The sequence below is a fragment of the Schistocerca nitens genome, chromosome 4 (assembly GCF_023898315.1).
Source record: "Schistocerca nitens isolate TAMUIC-IGC-003100 chromosome 4, iqSchNite1.1, whole genome shotgun sequence".
Taxonomy (NCBI): domain Eukaryota; kingdom Metazoa; phylum Arthropoda; class Insecta; order Orthoptera; family Acrididae; genus Schistocerca; species Schistocerca nitens.
Window position 1 is genome coordinate 701,845,718 of NC_064617.1, and position 16,479 is coordinate 701,862,196.

Here is a 16,479-nt window from a genome sequence, read left to right on the forward strand (position 1 = left end):
TTGATTGCGATTTCTGGAATCTATTACTTTGCAAGATTACAAGAAGACTTCGGTTAGCAGACACGCACTTTACTGCTAGACAACGAGGCCTACTCATAAAAGTTTAAATGAAAAATGTTGTGATCTAAATGACTTATTACAAATTAAAAATATGGATTTGCGTGCCACTTTCTCCCATATTCAAAGTGCTCTGCCAGGCCACTATGAGCACTGTTGCCGTTCTCTTGAACTTCAGTTTTGGTATTCTGCGCGGTATGCACGAGATGACGTTTTTGTTGACGTAAGATATGTTGTATAGTGGATCAGCGATAATTCTGTCAGAGATCACTTATATTTGCTCATGTGACATGCACATTTGTGTATTTTGATTAGCAAGAGCGCAGTGACTTCGCTGTGTGTTAGCGCAGTCGCCTAATCTACAATTGCTGTCAAGGCTTAGCGAAAGTGTTGTTTACATTCTTCGTTTATTACGTTTGATAACATAATGGCTGTGTATCATGGTGATACGAGAACCGATTGGCCTATGCTGTTTGCTGAATTAAAACAGTACCATGACGAAGCGTATCGTGTGATTGACACTGCTATAAAACTGGAAGAGGAAAGAAAAAACAGAGAGGTAATTATAGGACAGGAAGATAATGCAACGTATAGAGAGTACGATGAGTTTGACAGTTTGATGCCGAAAAGCGAAGTTCTTTATTGTGAAACTCCCAGTTTGTTAACACTTCAAATGATAATGTTAACAGACACGTAAGTTTTTAAACAGAACCGATCGTTGTTGGATAAAAATTATACATTTATATTGCGCTCAACTAGGGCAATGGCTTTGCTGCTGCAGATCAGGAACATGCCGATACCACCATTCTGCTTTGACCCATGACATTATGAAAGAAGGACCATCCTAATCCAGTATGGGTAAAGTACGTGTCATAACATGAATTGCAGTTATTCTCCTAATATCAAATTTGTTGTCATTGACAATCGACGTGGTGTGTTGCCAGGTTCAGTCCAGCACACTACAGCGAAGAAGTCAATGGAATGTTTATGAGATACTCATTGCTTCGTTATTTTGGTCAGAGACCATAATTCATTGACACCATTGGGTACCCGCATGAGCCATATTCGGAGTGCTCTTATTGAACGTCAGTTCAGTTGATTAGATGTGATACTGGTCAGGCAAAATGTCAATTTTTATGTCTTGCAGTTTGTTATAGCTGGTACATAAAATTAAAATTCTTCCTTTATGGTACAGCGTAGTCTTCTCTGAAATAACTAAGTAGTTCTGTGTGTGTGTGCTGGTGTTATCTGTTATAAATAATTACGTTACATGTTAGGCCTATGTGCAGTTTGCCAAGTGGCGCTAAAGCAGTGCACCATTGGCTTCCAGGTGCACTTCAGGTCAGACACTGGCAACAGTGAATGAGCTGCCAGTGTGGACAATACATCTACTTCTCTGCTGTGGCCAGCATTAAATGGGCAACCAGTAGTGTGTGTACTTCAACACTGCAACTGAACTGATGTTTGTTTACAACAGCAGACTGTTTACATGTCACATTGAGAGCTATGATTTGTCGGCCTAAGTTCTAAGGCATGAAGTGTCAAATAACAAGCAATTTTAATTAGACAATGCTTCTCCCATGTTGTGCATTAGAGCAACAAGGAAATTACGGTATGAGAGCTCACAGTAGCAGTCCCAAAATCATGGGGGTAATTTCAATGAAGCTTCAGATGTTCTGTTACCATGCTTATTTCCAATTGTAATTTAGAGGTGGGAGTCTGTTAAACATAGACATTGAATGTTTTGTGAAATGCCTGTAACATGTACCACAGGAACATTACTTACGAACTGGCAATGACCTCCAATGTTTTCCAGTGTCGCCATGCCTAAATCCAGTGTGATGCTTCTAAATGCATTTTCCATAGAAATTGAAGAGTAGAGTTATTAATATCTTTTTGCAATGAATGCTTTACATATGGGCGTGTAGAATTACTCGGAACATTATTCCATGTGCCATGAATTCATGTAACTATGCAAAATAAAAAATTTAAAAAACGTTTGTGTAGTGGCGCTCAGATGGAAACATGTTGAACTTGTGCATCTATAAAAGTGTATAATGTGTGATTGTGTGCTGATTTGATGGTATTCCACTTGATCAAGTGGAAAGTTATTAAGGATGATAAAATAAAGAAACGTGCTTGGGTTCAGATAAATGGAAGAGTATTTGCATAATTCTTTCATCCTTAATACCCTCACATGGATAAACAACTCCCTATGTATCTGCAGCCATAATTGACTCTAAATTGCCTGACCTATTCATTCTTGTTTCTGTTCCTTTTCTTTCACTGCTATGAAATGCTTGTTTCTTCCTCAAATATAGCTAACCCACAGTTGTGTAGTTTTAACAGATATTGTAATGGCTGCTCACATATGGGACTGCTTCCACGCGCTCTCAACCAAAACGCACTGTACTGCTGAGAATCCCGTGTGTATGTGTGTGCGTGCGCACATGTGAAATGATTTATTGCTTTCATTATTTTGTACATTTTTTTAACATCCTAGAGATTTTAGCTTAACTAGTCTAACTGAAGGCCTAAACTTCTTAACTACTGCAGATATTGGACTTGGATCAACCATACTGAAGATTTACTACAGTTGAACTTGGTCTTTTTATTGACGTAATAAGCTACATGATTCTGTGTGTGTGTGTGTGTGTGTGTGTGTGTGTGTGTGTAATTTCCCTAAAATTGATGTGTAACTCAAAATAGTTAAATAAACTGTGACTCACATTTATTAATCACTGCCAAGGAGCATCACATCAAATGAATAATATCAATTTACACCACTGGACATATGAAACACTGCAACCTCTCAGAAAAAGACAACCTGTAATATAATTTTACTGTCATTTGTTGCTAAATTTTCGTATTGGAACGCCCTGAAGTCTTGATTGTGACAGAGTGATCTGTTACGCAGCTCGAGGTCTAGGTTAGGTGGCAAGGAGTGACTTGACGAAGCCAATGAATGTTTAAATCTGCGCCATATTGAAAAATGAAAGACAAGAGACTCACACACACAATAATTAGCCATATGTACCATCTTTCCTTCTGCTGGGTGCAAATCTTTGCTCACATTGTCCTCTTGCTGCGCACCTCATCCTTCTGTATTCCCCACCCTTCAATGTTTAGTCTTAACCCTTGCAATCTCAAGGGGAGGGGTACTTTATGCCCACTGTTTGAAAATATTGTAATCTAGTCTGTTTTTTCTTATATTAAAACTGAAAAATGTTGTTTTTAATGAATTGTTGTTTTAAATTTTTGACTTAAAACAACCCAAAAATTTGAGTTGCGATAGTAGTGTCACATTCTCCAGTAATGTCATATTCACTATTTTCAGGTGCAGGAGCTTCCTTACCCATCAATATTTCTTTAAAATTTATGTTGTTAGTAAAATCCGACAACAATTACTTCATTAAATTTTTTTAGAGTGAGTGTGAAGTACACCCCCTCCCCCCCCCCCTCCCAATTGGTAATCTGCATTATGGATATTGTACTGGTATTGCAAGGGCTAAAGTCTTCTGTTAATGTTCCAAACACATTTATGTACAGTTTAGCTTTAACATTTTCAGTTATTCAGTTATGTGCTGAAACTGAAGTGAAATGATCGTAAGGCATTGTTGGCCAGGAGGCCCCAAGCGGGAAGTTCGGCCACCGTATTGCAAGTTCTTTTTAGTTGATGCCACTTCGGCAACTTGTGCATGTCAGTGATGATGAAATGATGATGAAGAACACACAACACCCAGTCAGTTATGCTACTGCACCGTCAGAGTTGACGTTTACTCTATTTATGCACCTGTGTGCCATTGTGTAATATCTTTTTGAGTGTTGTTCACCAGTAATGTATCTTCTTTGATTGTGATAACATTTTTTATCTTTTGAAAATAACTTTCCTCCACGAGATTCACACAATAAAATTTTTAACTCTTCCTTTTCAGTATTTTTCGGAGCACGTATACTAAATTCTCCTTCCCTGTATTTACCCTTTCTTTTTTACTGTATGCCAGATCTTCAGTGGAACTGCTTTATCTTCTGATCTCTATGTATATAGCAGTTTTGGGTCTTTCCTTCAGTAGTGATATATCTGAACCGTCTCTGCAAATCATTTGTACTTACTTAGCTTGTTGTTGTTGTTGTTGTGGTCTTCAGTCCTGAGACTGGTTTGATGCAGCTCTCCATGCTACTCTAGCCTGTGCAAGCTTCTTCATCTCCCAGTACTTACTGCAACCTACGTCCTTCTGAATCTGCTTAGTGTATTCATCTCTTGGTCTCCCTCTACGATTTTTACCCTCAACACTGCCCTCCAATCCTAAATTTGTGATCCCTTGATGCCTCAGAACTTGTCCTACTAACCGGTCCCTTCTTCTTGTCAAGTTGTGCCACAAACTCCTCTTCTCCCCAATTCTATTCAATACCTCCTCATTAGTTATGTGATCTACCCATCTAATCTTCAGCATTCTTCTGTAGCACCACATTTCAAAAGCTTCTATTCTCTTCTTGTCCAAACTATTTATCGTCCATGTTTCACTTCCATACATGGCTACACTCCTTACAAATACTTCCAGAAATGACTTCCTGACACTTAAATCTATACTCGATGTTAACAAATTTTTCTTCTTCAGAAACACTTTTCTTGCCATTGCCAGTCTACATTTTATATCCTCTCTACTTTGACCATCATCATTTATTTTGCTCCCCAAATAGCAAAACTCCTTTACTACTTTAAGTGTCTCATTTCCTAATCTAATTCCCTCAGCATCACCCGACTTGATTCGACTACATTCGATTATCCTCGTTTTGCTTTGTTGATGTTCATCTTATATCCTCCTTTCAAGACACTGTCCATTCCATTCAACTGTTCTTCCAAATCCTTTGCTGTCTCTGACAGAATTACAATGTCATCGGCGAACCTCAAAGTTTTTATTTCTTCTCCATGAATTTTAATACCTACTCTGAATTTTTCTTTTGTTTCCTTTGCTGCTTGCTCAATATACAGATTGAATAACATCGGGGAGAGGCTACAACCCTGTCTCACTACCATCCCAGCCGCTGCTTCCCTTTCATGCCCCTCGACTCTTATAACTGCCATCTGGTTTCTGTACAAATTGTAAATAGCCTTTCGCTCCCTGTATTTTACCCCTGCCACCTTCAGAATTTGAAAGAGAGTATTCCAGTCAACATTGACAAAAGCTTTCTCTAAGTCTACAAATGCTAGAAACGTAGGTTTGCCTTTCCTTAATCTAGCTTCTAAGAGAAGTCGTAGGGTCAGTATTGCCTCACGTGTTCCAGTATTTCTACGGAATCCAAACTGATCTTCCCCAATGTTGGCTTCTACTAGTTTTTCCATTCGTCTCTAAAGAATTCGCGTTAGTATTTTGCAGCTGTGACTTATTAAACTGATTGTTCGGTAATTTTCACATCTGTCAACACCTGCTTTCTTTGGGATTGGAATTATTATATTCTTCTTGAAGTCTGAGGGTATTTCACCTGTCTCATGCATCTTGCTCACCAGATGGTAGAGTTTTGTCAGGACTGGCTCTCCCGAGGCCGTCAGTAGTTCTAATGGAATGTTGTCTACTCCCGGGGCCTTGTTTCGACTCAGGTCTTTCAGTGCTCTGTCAAACTCTTCACGCAGTATTGTATCTCCCATTTCATCTTCATATACATTCTCTTCCATTTCCAGAATATTGTCCTCAAGTACATCACCCTTGTATAGACCCCCTGTATACTCCTTCCACCTTTCTGCTTTCCCTTCTTTGCTTAAAACTGGGTTTCCATCTGAGCTCTTGATATTGATACAAGTGGTTCTCTTTTCTCCAAAGGTCTCTTTAATTTTCCTGTAGGCAGCATCTATCTGACCCCTAGTGAGATAAGTCTCTACATCCTTACATTTGTCCTCTACCCATCCCTGCTTAGCCATTTTGCACTTCATGTCGATCTCATTTTTGAGACGTTTGTATTCCTTTTTGCCTGCTTCATTCACTGCATTTTTATATTTTCTCCTTTCATCAATTAAATTCAATATTTCTTCTGTTACCCAAAGACTTCTACTAGCCCTCGTCTTTTTACCTACTTGATCCTCTGCTGCCTTCACTACTTCATCCCTCAGAAAAAAAATGGCTCTGAGCACTATGGGACTTAACATCTATGGTCATCAGTCCCCTAGAACTTAGAACTACTTAAACCTAACTAACCTAAGGACAGCACACAACACCCAGCCATCACGAGGCAGAGAAAATCCCTGACCCCGCCGGGAATCGAACCCGGGAACCCGGGCGTGGGAAGCGAGAACGCTACTGCACGACCACGAGATGCGGGGTTATCCCTCAGAGCTACCCATTCTTCTTCTACTGTATTTCTTTCCCCCATTTGTGACAATTGTTCCCTTATGCTCTCCCTGAAACTCTGTACAACCTGTGGTTTAATCAGTTTGTCCAGATCCCATCTCCTTAAATTCCCACCTATTTGCAGTTTCTTCCGTTTTAATCTACAGCTCATAACCAATAGATTGTGGTCAGAGTCCACATCTGCCCCTGGAAATGTCTTACAATTTAATACCTGGTTCCTAAATCTCTGTCTTACCATTATATACTCTATCTGATACCTTCTAGTATTTCCAGGATTCTTCCACATGTACAACCTTCTTTTATGATTCTTGAACCAAGTGTTAGCTATGATTAAGTTTTGCTCTGTGCAAAATTGTACTAGACGGCTTCCTCTTTCATTTTTTCCCCCAATCCATATTCACCTACTATGTTTCCTTCTCTCCCTTTTCCTACTCTCGAATTCCAGTCACCCATGACTATTAAATTTTCTTCTCCCTACTTAGCTTATTCCAAAGAAAACATATTATCTAATTTACCTTTATAGATGAAATAAAACTTAATTCACTAGCATTATTTATAGATTGTAATGATAACATTTTTATTGAACCATGCAATCACTAACATTTTATGTACCTCCACTATCTGTTTTCAATAAGCTTTCTACACCCTGATACTTGCATCTGTTGTACACTCTATACTACAGCTGCTGCTTGATATGTTCATGTGACCTCACTTTTAATGCACAACTTGTTGCCCCCTGTCTTTTGTAAAAGTCCTTACTGTGACTGCTCTACTGTGTTTTGTCTTCAGTCACTTTACTTTTACTAGGAGACTGCTTCCACTTTTCTTTCTTCAATGCCATTATGGATAAATATGAAATTGGTCATGTGCACTACCTCTTGTACTTCAGTGATTATTTACAAGTATTTGCACTCTTTATTTTCAAGGTTAACAGTTTCACTGAAAAATATTTTCTGCCCTATATGTCAATGGAATCATCAGCATTTTTCCTACACAGTTGCCTTCTAATCAAATTTCAGAGGTATATTGCTGTGGATTTCTTGTCACTCATAATACAGTAATCAGTCCACAATATTACAATTCTGACATTGCATAACATTTCTACCATATGCATGCAATGTCTGTTCAAAAAATTCTGGAACTTTGTTCACAAAATTTTTCTACAGTTACCTCTTACTTATTGTGCATGGTCTCCTTCGAAATACTCTCCTCCTCAATTGCTATACCATTTCCAATGCCGTTTCCATTTTCGGAAGCAGTCTTCATACGCCTCTTGCTGGATTGTGTGAAGCTCCATCAGTGAATTTTCGTTTATCTTGTCTGTCATTACAAATATTCATCATTTCAGTGGGGTTTTCAGTCTTGGAAATCAGAAAAAGTCCACAGAGGCCAGGTCTGAAGAGTACGAAGGAGGAGGCAGCACAGTGATTTCATTTTTTGTGCAATAGTCATACACCAAAAGGGATGAATGTGTGGTTGTGTTATCATGATGCAGGGGCCATGAATTGTCTCATCAATTTCAGGTCATTTCCTTCTGACATTTTCTCGCAGGTGTTGCAACAAGTCATGATAGTACTATCGATTAACAGTTTGTTCCTGTGGCATGAATTCATGATGAACTAATCCTTCAAAGTCAAGGAAAACTATTGTCATGACTTCGACAGCTGATATGACCTGACCTGATAAGCTTTCTTTGGTCAGGAGAACCGTTCCCGACCCCTTGTGAAGATTGAACCCTGGGCTCAACATCATAACCATAGACCCACGTCTCATCACCGGTTACGATTGTCTTAAGGAGCATCTCGTTCTCATGTACACAATCCGAAAGCTCTTCAGAGGCTGTTAGGTGAAGGTTTTCCTGGTCTTGACTTATGAGCCGTGGGTGAACGTGGCAGCAACACCATGCATTCCAAGATGCATCAGGATTTCATGGCATGATCTGACTGAAATGTTACAATCTCTTGGGCAGGCTGTCTTCGATTGGCACGCACCATTTCTTTGACGTTCCTGACATGAGCTGCTTCGATAGATGTCGAAGGGCATCCTGAATGGGGGTCATCCTTAAATTCTCTCGGGCCATTTTTAAACCATGTGAATCATTTGTAACACTGAATACAGCTTAAGCACTCATCACTGTAGGCTTCCTGCTTCATTTGGTTTGTCTCTGTAAAGGTTTTCTTGAGTTACACACAAAATTTAATGCATAAGCATTGTTTCTGTAGCTGTGTCATCTTGAAAACGCAAACTGTGTGACACAATATTCTACTCAGTACAGCACTGAACAGTAACTAACAGACATGCAACTATGAAACTTCCGGCAGCTACACATTAAACACAGATGTGTGTAGGGATGCCAATCGCATTTTGCTCCAACATACCATTGGCACGAAATTATGAATGTTTGGGAATTTTTTGAACAGACCTCATATCTACTCCACATGGCACTGTATGCTGTGTGGTGGAGGGAATGTTGTATACCACTGTTTGTTTCTTTTTCTGTTTCACTCGCAAATAAAGTGAGAGAAAAATGACTATCTATATGCTTCCATACAAGCCCTAATTTCTTTTGTCTTATCCTCGTGGTCCTTACATGAAATGTAAATTGGCAGCAGTAGAATTGTTCTGCATCAGCTACAACTGCCGGTTCTCTAAATTTTGTTTCTGAAAAAGATCTTCATCCTCCCTCCAGGGATTCCCACTTGAGTTCTTGAAGAATCTCTGTAATACTTGCATGTTGGTTAAACCTACTGGTAACAAATCTAGCAGCCTGCTTCTGAATTGCTTCAGTATATTTTTGTAATCTGATGTGGTGGGGATCCCAAACACTCGAGCAGTACTCAAGAATCGGTTGCACTAGTTTTCTGTATGCGGCATCATTACAATTAAACCACACTTTTCTAAAATTGTCCTAATAAACTGAAGCTGACCATTCACATTCCCTGCTACAGTCTTTCAATGCTTGTTCCATTTCCTGTTGCTTCTATTCCAAAGACTATAATTCTAAGCAGCACATTTGCCAGCCAAGGGATGCCAATTGAAATGTGTCCTTTGTGTCATTATTTATACTGTTGCTACAAACACTACTTTGCTGGACTGATGTTGCTGTGAATGTTTGCTAACTGAAATAATGTCCCAGAGGTTTAGCTCTGGCTGCTCCCTCTCTGGCTTGCAACTCATTGAATCAACCACAAAAGCATTTTAAAAAAAGGACTGAACATTGATGAACATTATCAATATTATTGTTGAATTATAATTATCATCTCTACTGTCTCAAACTGTGCATAGAATCAAACTAATTTTAGTGTCCTGCATGCCTAGCTAAGTACTGTCACTTACCTTCAGTGTAATCATTTGTGTAAGTTCAGTCAGAGAAGGTATTGTCATTTGTTTTATATAACAATGTGTTTGGCACACATTCATTGTGTCAGAACAATTGTTGTTTATTTACACATTTTTCCCCCTTGGTCTATCACACCATAGATTGCTTATGATAACCAACTAACTGTGTTTGATGCAGCCAACAAATGTCATGCTGCAAAAATAATGTGGGAGAAAAACTAATCTCACTTAATAAAAGATACACTTTAACAAAGATAAATTACAGTCTGACGAAAAGCTATGCCCTTTCCATTAGAGATGCTACTTTCACATAACAATATGGTAGAGCCTGTGTGGAGTATGATACGAGTGTTATGCAGAAACTGTGTCTCTGGTCTCATAGTGAAGAATGTGTGCTGTAGTGGGAGGAGGAGGTGGGGGGGGGGGGGGGGGGAGAGAGAGAGAGAGAGAGAGAGAGAGAGAGAGAGAGAGAGAGAGAGCGCAGGGGATGGGGGAAGAGAGGGAGGGTGCTTGTTTATTTGTTTGCTGGTGTCTCCCCCCCCCCCTTATAAAACACACACACACACACACACACACACACACACACACACACCATCATCATCATTTTTAAAATTTTTCTATCCAATAGTCAGCAGAATCTGTTGTGGAAGAGGTTATATGAATTTTTCCTCTCTAAATGTTGCAGGCAGTTGAAAGGTATGAACAAGGTCTAATCTTAATAGATAGAGCACTAAGTATTCAGCTCGACTGTCCGCAGAATCCAGACTTTTCTTGGGAAAAAGCATGCATGATGATGCAAAAAATGAGGAAGACCAGGTTAGTGTGATAACTCGTGTTTCACATAAATTGCTAATTATTTTTGTAATTGTTCATACATATGGATTAGTTTTTTATTTAATATTTGCTAGATAAGAATGATGACTTTGTGTTCTCTGATGTAAAAGTAGAATTTCCTTACTGAACATGAAGAAAAAAATTCAAACTTTTCTACAGTTTTTGTTGCAATGCTGAATTTCACTGTCAAAGTCGAGGTTTTGATAACAAGTCAATGAAAAAATAGGGTAGTGAGCTCCAAAACTGGAAATTGAGGTCCAAGCTACTGAATTCCACTTGTAGATATTGTGGGTGTTCTTGTAGTTTATGGGGTACCTTGAGATATTGAAGGGAGAATGCAAAACACACTGTGTTTAATTTAATATCATGAGTTCTTTCTTTTTGATCAGTTTACATTAGGTGTGTTTTTTTCTATGTTGGGGACTGTTTAAGATGACTAGCCCCATCCTAAACTACAGGGGCCAGGGACTGCCATGCAGTAGAATGGTGAAATTTTATGTATCATAGCAAATGAACATTTTATATTAACTGACCAGATGATGACAATAAAAGAAGCTCAGGTTCATGGTGTGGTCTGTGCCACTGATTTTTATGACTGTTGCAGAGAGTCAGTCGTTAGTGAACACTTGCTTCGTACTAGTTTCTCTTGATAAATGGGCTCTGTCTGGGCTGACAGGATATTTCCATGGGCTTTTATGTGATGCAAATGGAAGTCATAGATCAGCTCTTGAACATTTCCAGTGCTTCATACGATTTATTAAATACACTGGCAGAAAAAAATCACAGCACTAAAAAATAATTAATGTAGAGTAATGAAATTTCAGGAATACATATGTCTAGGTAACATATGTAAGTGATTAACATTGCAAGATTACAGGTTAATGTAAGCGTGAGATATGTGATTGCAAATATGAAATGCTGATATAGAGGGTGCGGCAGTCAGACCTGCATTTATTATTAGTGCGCGGAAGCATTGGAAGTAGTTGGGGAAGAGTAACGAAGGTCACCACTGCGTTCCCCAGCACAAAGCATTTCAGTAGCCATGGAGCAGTGGACTAAGCAACAACAGTTGTTTGCAAAGTGTTCTACAAAAGTGGTAGTTTTCTAGCCGCTCAGCATCATTTCCAGGCGTGTTTTCAAATTAATTGTAATAGTTTGGTGCTTTCGGTTAACTCAATAAAAACTTGGGTCGAAAACTTTCAAAACGTTGGTGAAATAACGAGGAAAAGAGATTGCAGAGCGAAGACAATGTGTACTCCTGAGAATGTGGAATGTATAAGAATTGCTGTGGGCAGAAGCCCCTGGAGATCAGCACATAGACAGAGTGTTAAGCTTGGAATTTCTGACAGGACTGTCGGAATGATTTTGAGGTCGGACTTACCACCCACCCACACAAAATCCAAGTGTCCAAGTGGTTAATGCTTTGAATGACGACGACTTCGTGGAGCGACTGCTTGCCCCCTCCCGTTCACCTGACCTTACAGCTTGTGAATTTTTATTATGGGGTTACCTTAAGAGAAAAGTATACGAAGAAAGACTTCGTAATGGTGGTGATCTCAAAGCAAGAATCCGGCTGGAAATCGAGAGAATTTCTCAGGGTATGCTCCGTCATGTGATGGACAGCTTCGTAAATCGCCTGCGAGAATGCCGTGATTTGAGAAGGACACTATTTTGCTGATGTTATTTTCAAACAATGAAAAAAAAGTGTTGATGTTTCTTAAGTACTTTTTAATGTAGAATAAGATTGTATGATTGTATGGTATCTGCATCTGTGTTTATTTTACACTCATTTAAAAATTCAGGTTTGACTTTCGCACCCTGTATTAATAACCTGTGTAACTGCCAGAATGTTGAATGCAAGCATGTATGTGCTGTTTTGTACAGGTGCCAGATGTCAGTTTATGGGATGGATTTCCATGCCTGTTGCAGTTGGTCAGTCAATACTGGGAGGGTTAATGCTGTTTGTGGGTGATGCTGGAATTGTTGTTTGATGATATTCCATATGTGCTCGAATGGAGTCGGATCTGGTGATGAGCAGGCCAAGGCAATGTGTCAACACTCTGTACAGCATGTTACAACAGTGGTATGTGGGTGAGCATTATCCTGTTAGAAAACGCCCCCTGGAATGCTGTTCATAAATGGCAGCTCAGCAGGTTGAATCACCAGATTGACATAAAAATTTGCAGTCACTGTGCGTGGGATAACCACGAGAGTGCTCATGCCACCGTATGAAATAGCAGCCCAGACCATAACTCCAGGTGCAGGTCCAGTGTGTCTAGCACACTGACTGGTTGGTTGCAGACCCTCAACTGGCTTCCTCGTAATCAACACACAACTATCTCTGGCACCGAGGTAGACCCAGCTTTCATCAGAAAACACAACAGACCTCCACCCTACCCTTGAATGAGCTTTCGCATGACAACACTGAAGTCACAAATTGGCAGTTGGTTTGGGGTCAGTGGATTGCATGTTACGTTCATTACGATACTGCGGTGCCAAATGCTACTCACATTGCTGCTATAGATGCAGTACAATGCACCAGAGGCATACATTGAATACCATAGTCTTCCCTCTTGGTAGTGACACGTGACCTCACAATCTCTTGACCACCACTGCCAGCAATCATGTATGGTGGCTACATTCCCATTAAGTCTCTGCAGTATTGCAGTAAGAACATTCAGTCACAGAGAGAACGTCCAGCTTCTTGTAGCCTTATTACGCAACCTCATTCAAACTCAGTGAGGTATTGATAATGGTATCTTTGTTGCCTTGAGCACACTCTTAATTGACATCAACTCACCAAGTCCAGTCTCAAAGGCAACTAACACTCATGACCATTACAGCACATGTATAAAGTAAACATGATTTGCATCCTTTCTAGCACACACTTATGCGGCTTATTACCATTTACATAAGCACAATGCTATACACACATTATGTGCTGCATCTAAATATTTTATGAAATTTCAGTAATCAGAATCGAAATTACTAAGGTTTTTCTTAGAACTTTCTATTTGTTAATTTTACGAAGCTGTAATACGTGAGTCAACCATAAGCATTCTGGATTAGACATTATCATTTTACCCAAAATAGGATATGGCTACATGAAATTTCAAAGTATTGCGCTCTTGCAAATGAAATAGCACAGTAATTTGTCATTTACAGGCAATTTAGTTATCTGAAACAGTGTTACATAAAGAATAATAACTGCAAAAGGAGTAAACACAACCATAAATATAAGACAACATAATAAAAGGTGCATTGTATTGAGTAACACATCATAGACTGTGTATCACATAATACATCGATAGTTTTGCATCATGATCATAAGTAATGAGATGTATCATACACTCCAGTATTTGAGTTTCAACTTGTTACATTACAATCCTCACCAAATGTGACCTGTAGCTGAAAAAGTGTCACAATGGATGTGTCTTATTCAAATATCCTGGATGGGTTTGCCAAAAAAGGAGAGGTGATCATGAGAAAAAGTTTGAAAAACCAATTAAATGTTAACATTCTGAGAATCAGTGTGCTGAATGTCAGAACTATGAATGTGGTAGAAAATCTAGTAACTCTGAAAATGAAAATATTAAGACATGCTCTAGATCTAGGAGGAGGCAGCGAAATGAAAAGAAAAGATAAGAATTTCTGGGCAGATGAAAATAGGAAACTATCAACAGCAACAGAAATTAGTGCGATATGAAAAGCTCTGTGCGGCATTTTTTTTTTTTTTTTTTTTTAATTTTTGTCCCGTTTTGTTGGTGGACTAATTTGGGTAGGTTAGTTTTCCTAATTAGGTACTTTTTAGAGGTTTATTGAGGGGGAGAGGGTAGTACTCACCTTATAGCAAGAGGAAACCTCCAAAACTGTGGCCTGAGTTGGTGGTGTTATCACATTTCTTCTGCAGGTAATGGGTGCAAAACTCCCATATCTCTCTCTCTCTCTCTCTCTCTCTCTCTCTCTCTCTCTCTGAGATAGTTTTGGAGTTGTCAGTTTGCTGTTCCAATCCGACTATGTTCTTGGTCTTGACTGTTTAGTTTTTCACTCTTGTATGCTGTGCACATCCCTCTGATTGTGTTGCCTGCATCTACTGCTATGTCTGAGAAAATAATGACAACACCTGTCTCTCCTTAGTCTGAGAATGTATGACAACACACCTCTGCTATTGGCTTGTTTAATAAGCAATACTGTTTACTGACTGCCTGAATTGATAATATGCACATATATTGTAACAAAACAATAGTTATCAATTAAACATGGGCAATATTGCTTATGGTTGTCGAAAACTGTTGTATTTTTTTATTTGTTGCAATTTCATATCCAGGCAGAAATTCCAAATCCAAATATGTAGACAGCCATAAATACAGCTGCTAACCGTACACCATGTGAGTATGAGTGGTGTTGAATTCATGGAGTACACCAATAAAAACACATTTAGATAAAAGCCACAACACTAAAATGTTTTTTCGTGTTCACACATGAAAATGACCATTTTTAATTATTAACAATGTAGGAAAAGACGTAGTGCTACTTACCATAAAGAAGACATGTCAAGATGCAGACAGGCACATTTAAAAGACACTTGCATAAAGATTTCAGCCACAACCTTCATCAGTAAAACAGACGCGACGCGTGCACACACACACACACACACACACACACACACACACACACACACACACACACACATACACAATGCAACTATCACATGGGATGAAAGCAGCAATCTGGAGGGAATGGGGAAGGGATGGTAGTGTACAGGTGGGGAGGGAGACAAATGCTGTCTGGTGGAGTGCGCAGGGACTAGGCTGCCAACAGGCGCAGTGTCAGGAGGTTGTGGGCCAAGGAGGTGGGGAAAAAAGGAACAAAAAAGAAGATCAGCAGGAAAAGACAGGTGGATGCATTAGCAAAGGGCTGCAAATAAACAGGGTGGGAGATGATAATGGGGAGATGATGGATAGGCCAGAGGGGGTGGAAACTGTTGGGTGGAGGGTGTGGGGACAGTATGTTATCATAGGTTGAGGCCGGGATAATTAGGGGAGCAGAGAATGTGCTGAAAGGATAACATCCATCTGCGCAGTTTAAAAAAGCTGGTGGTGGAGGGAAGGGATCCAGATGGCTCGGGTAGTGAAGCAGCCATTGAAATGAAGTGTGTTATGTTCAGCTGCATGTTGTGCCACAGGGTGGTCTACTTTGCTCTCCTGATGGACAGATTGTTGGTAGTCATACCAATATAAAAAGCTGTGCAGTGATTGCAACAGAGCTGGTAAATGACAGGGCTTCTTTCACAGGTGGCCCAGCCCCTGTTGGGGTAGGATAAACATGTGACAGGACTGAAATAGAAAGTGCTGGGTGGGGGGATTGAGCAGGTTTATCACCTGGGTCTTCCACAAGGATATGGTCCTTGTGGCAAGGGGTTGGGATAGGGAATGGTGCAGGGATGGACTAGGATGTTGCTGTGAAAGTTGGATGGGTGATGTAACACAACTTTAGGAGTGGTGGGAAGTATCTTGGGTAGGATGTTCCATTTCGGGGCATGATGATAGGCAATCAAAGACCTACTGAGGGATGTGGTTCAGTTGTTCTTGTCAGGGGTTGTACTGAGTGATGAAGGGGGGCATTCCTTTGTGGCTGGTTCTTGAGGGTGCTGGGAGGATTGGGGGTGTGACAGGAAATGCTGTTTGCAGACAAGGTCTGGGGGTAGTATATATATGTGAAGGCCTTGGTGAGACCCTCAGCATACTGAGCACGGGAGTTTTTGTCATTGCAGATACATCATCCTCAGGTGCCCAGGCTGTATGGGAAGGATTTATTGGTGTGAAAAATATGACAGCTATCAAAATTACAGGTACTGTTGGTGAGTGGCAGGTTTAATGTGGACAGAGGTGCAGATGGAGCCATC

At 39.9% G+C, this 16,479-nt stretch overlaps 1 protein-coding gene across 1 annotated transcript in view; it reads left to right on the forward strand.

Annotated features, from left to right (window-relative positions):
• The first annotated feature begins 355 nt into the window (after nucleotides 1-355).
• LOC126252078 (protein spartin) overlaps nucleotides 356-16,479 on the forward strand; it is a 97,560-nt gene continuing 81,436 nt past the window's right edge. The window contains exons 1-2 of the mRNA XM_049952930.1: nucleotides 356-616; nucleotides 10,426-10,556. Of these exons, the coding sequence (XP_049808887.1) occupies nucleotides 485-616; nucleotides 10,426-10,556 (263 nt within the window). The 5' untranslated portion in view covers nucleotides 356-484. The remainder of the gene's footprint in view (nucleotides 617-10,425; nucleotides 10,557-16,479) is intronic.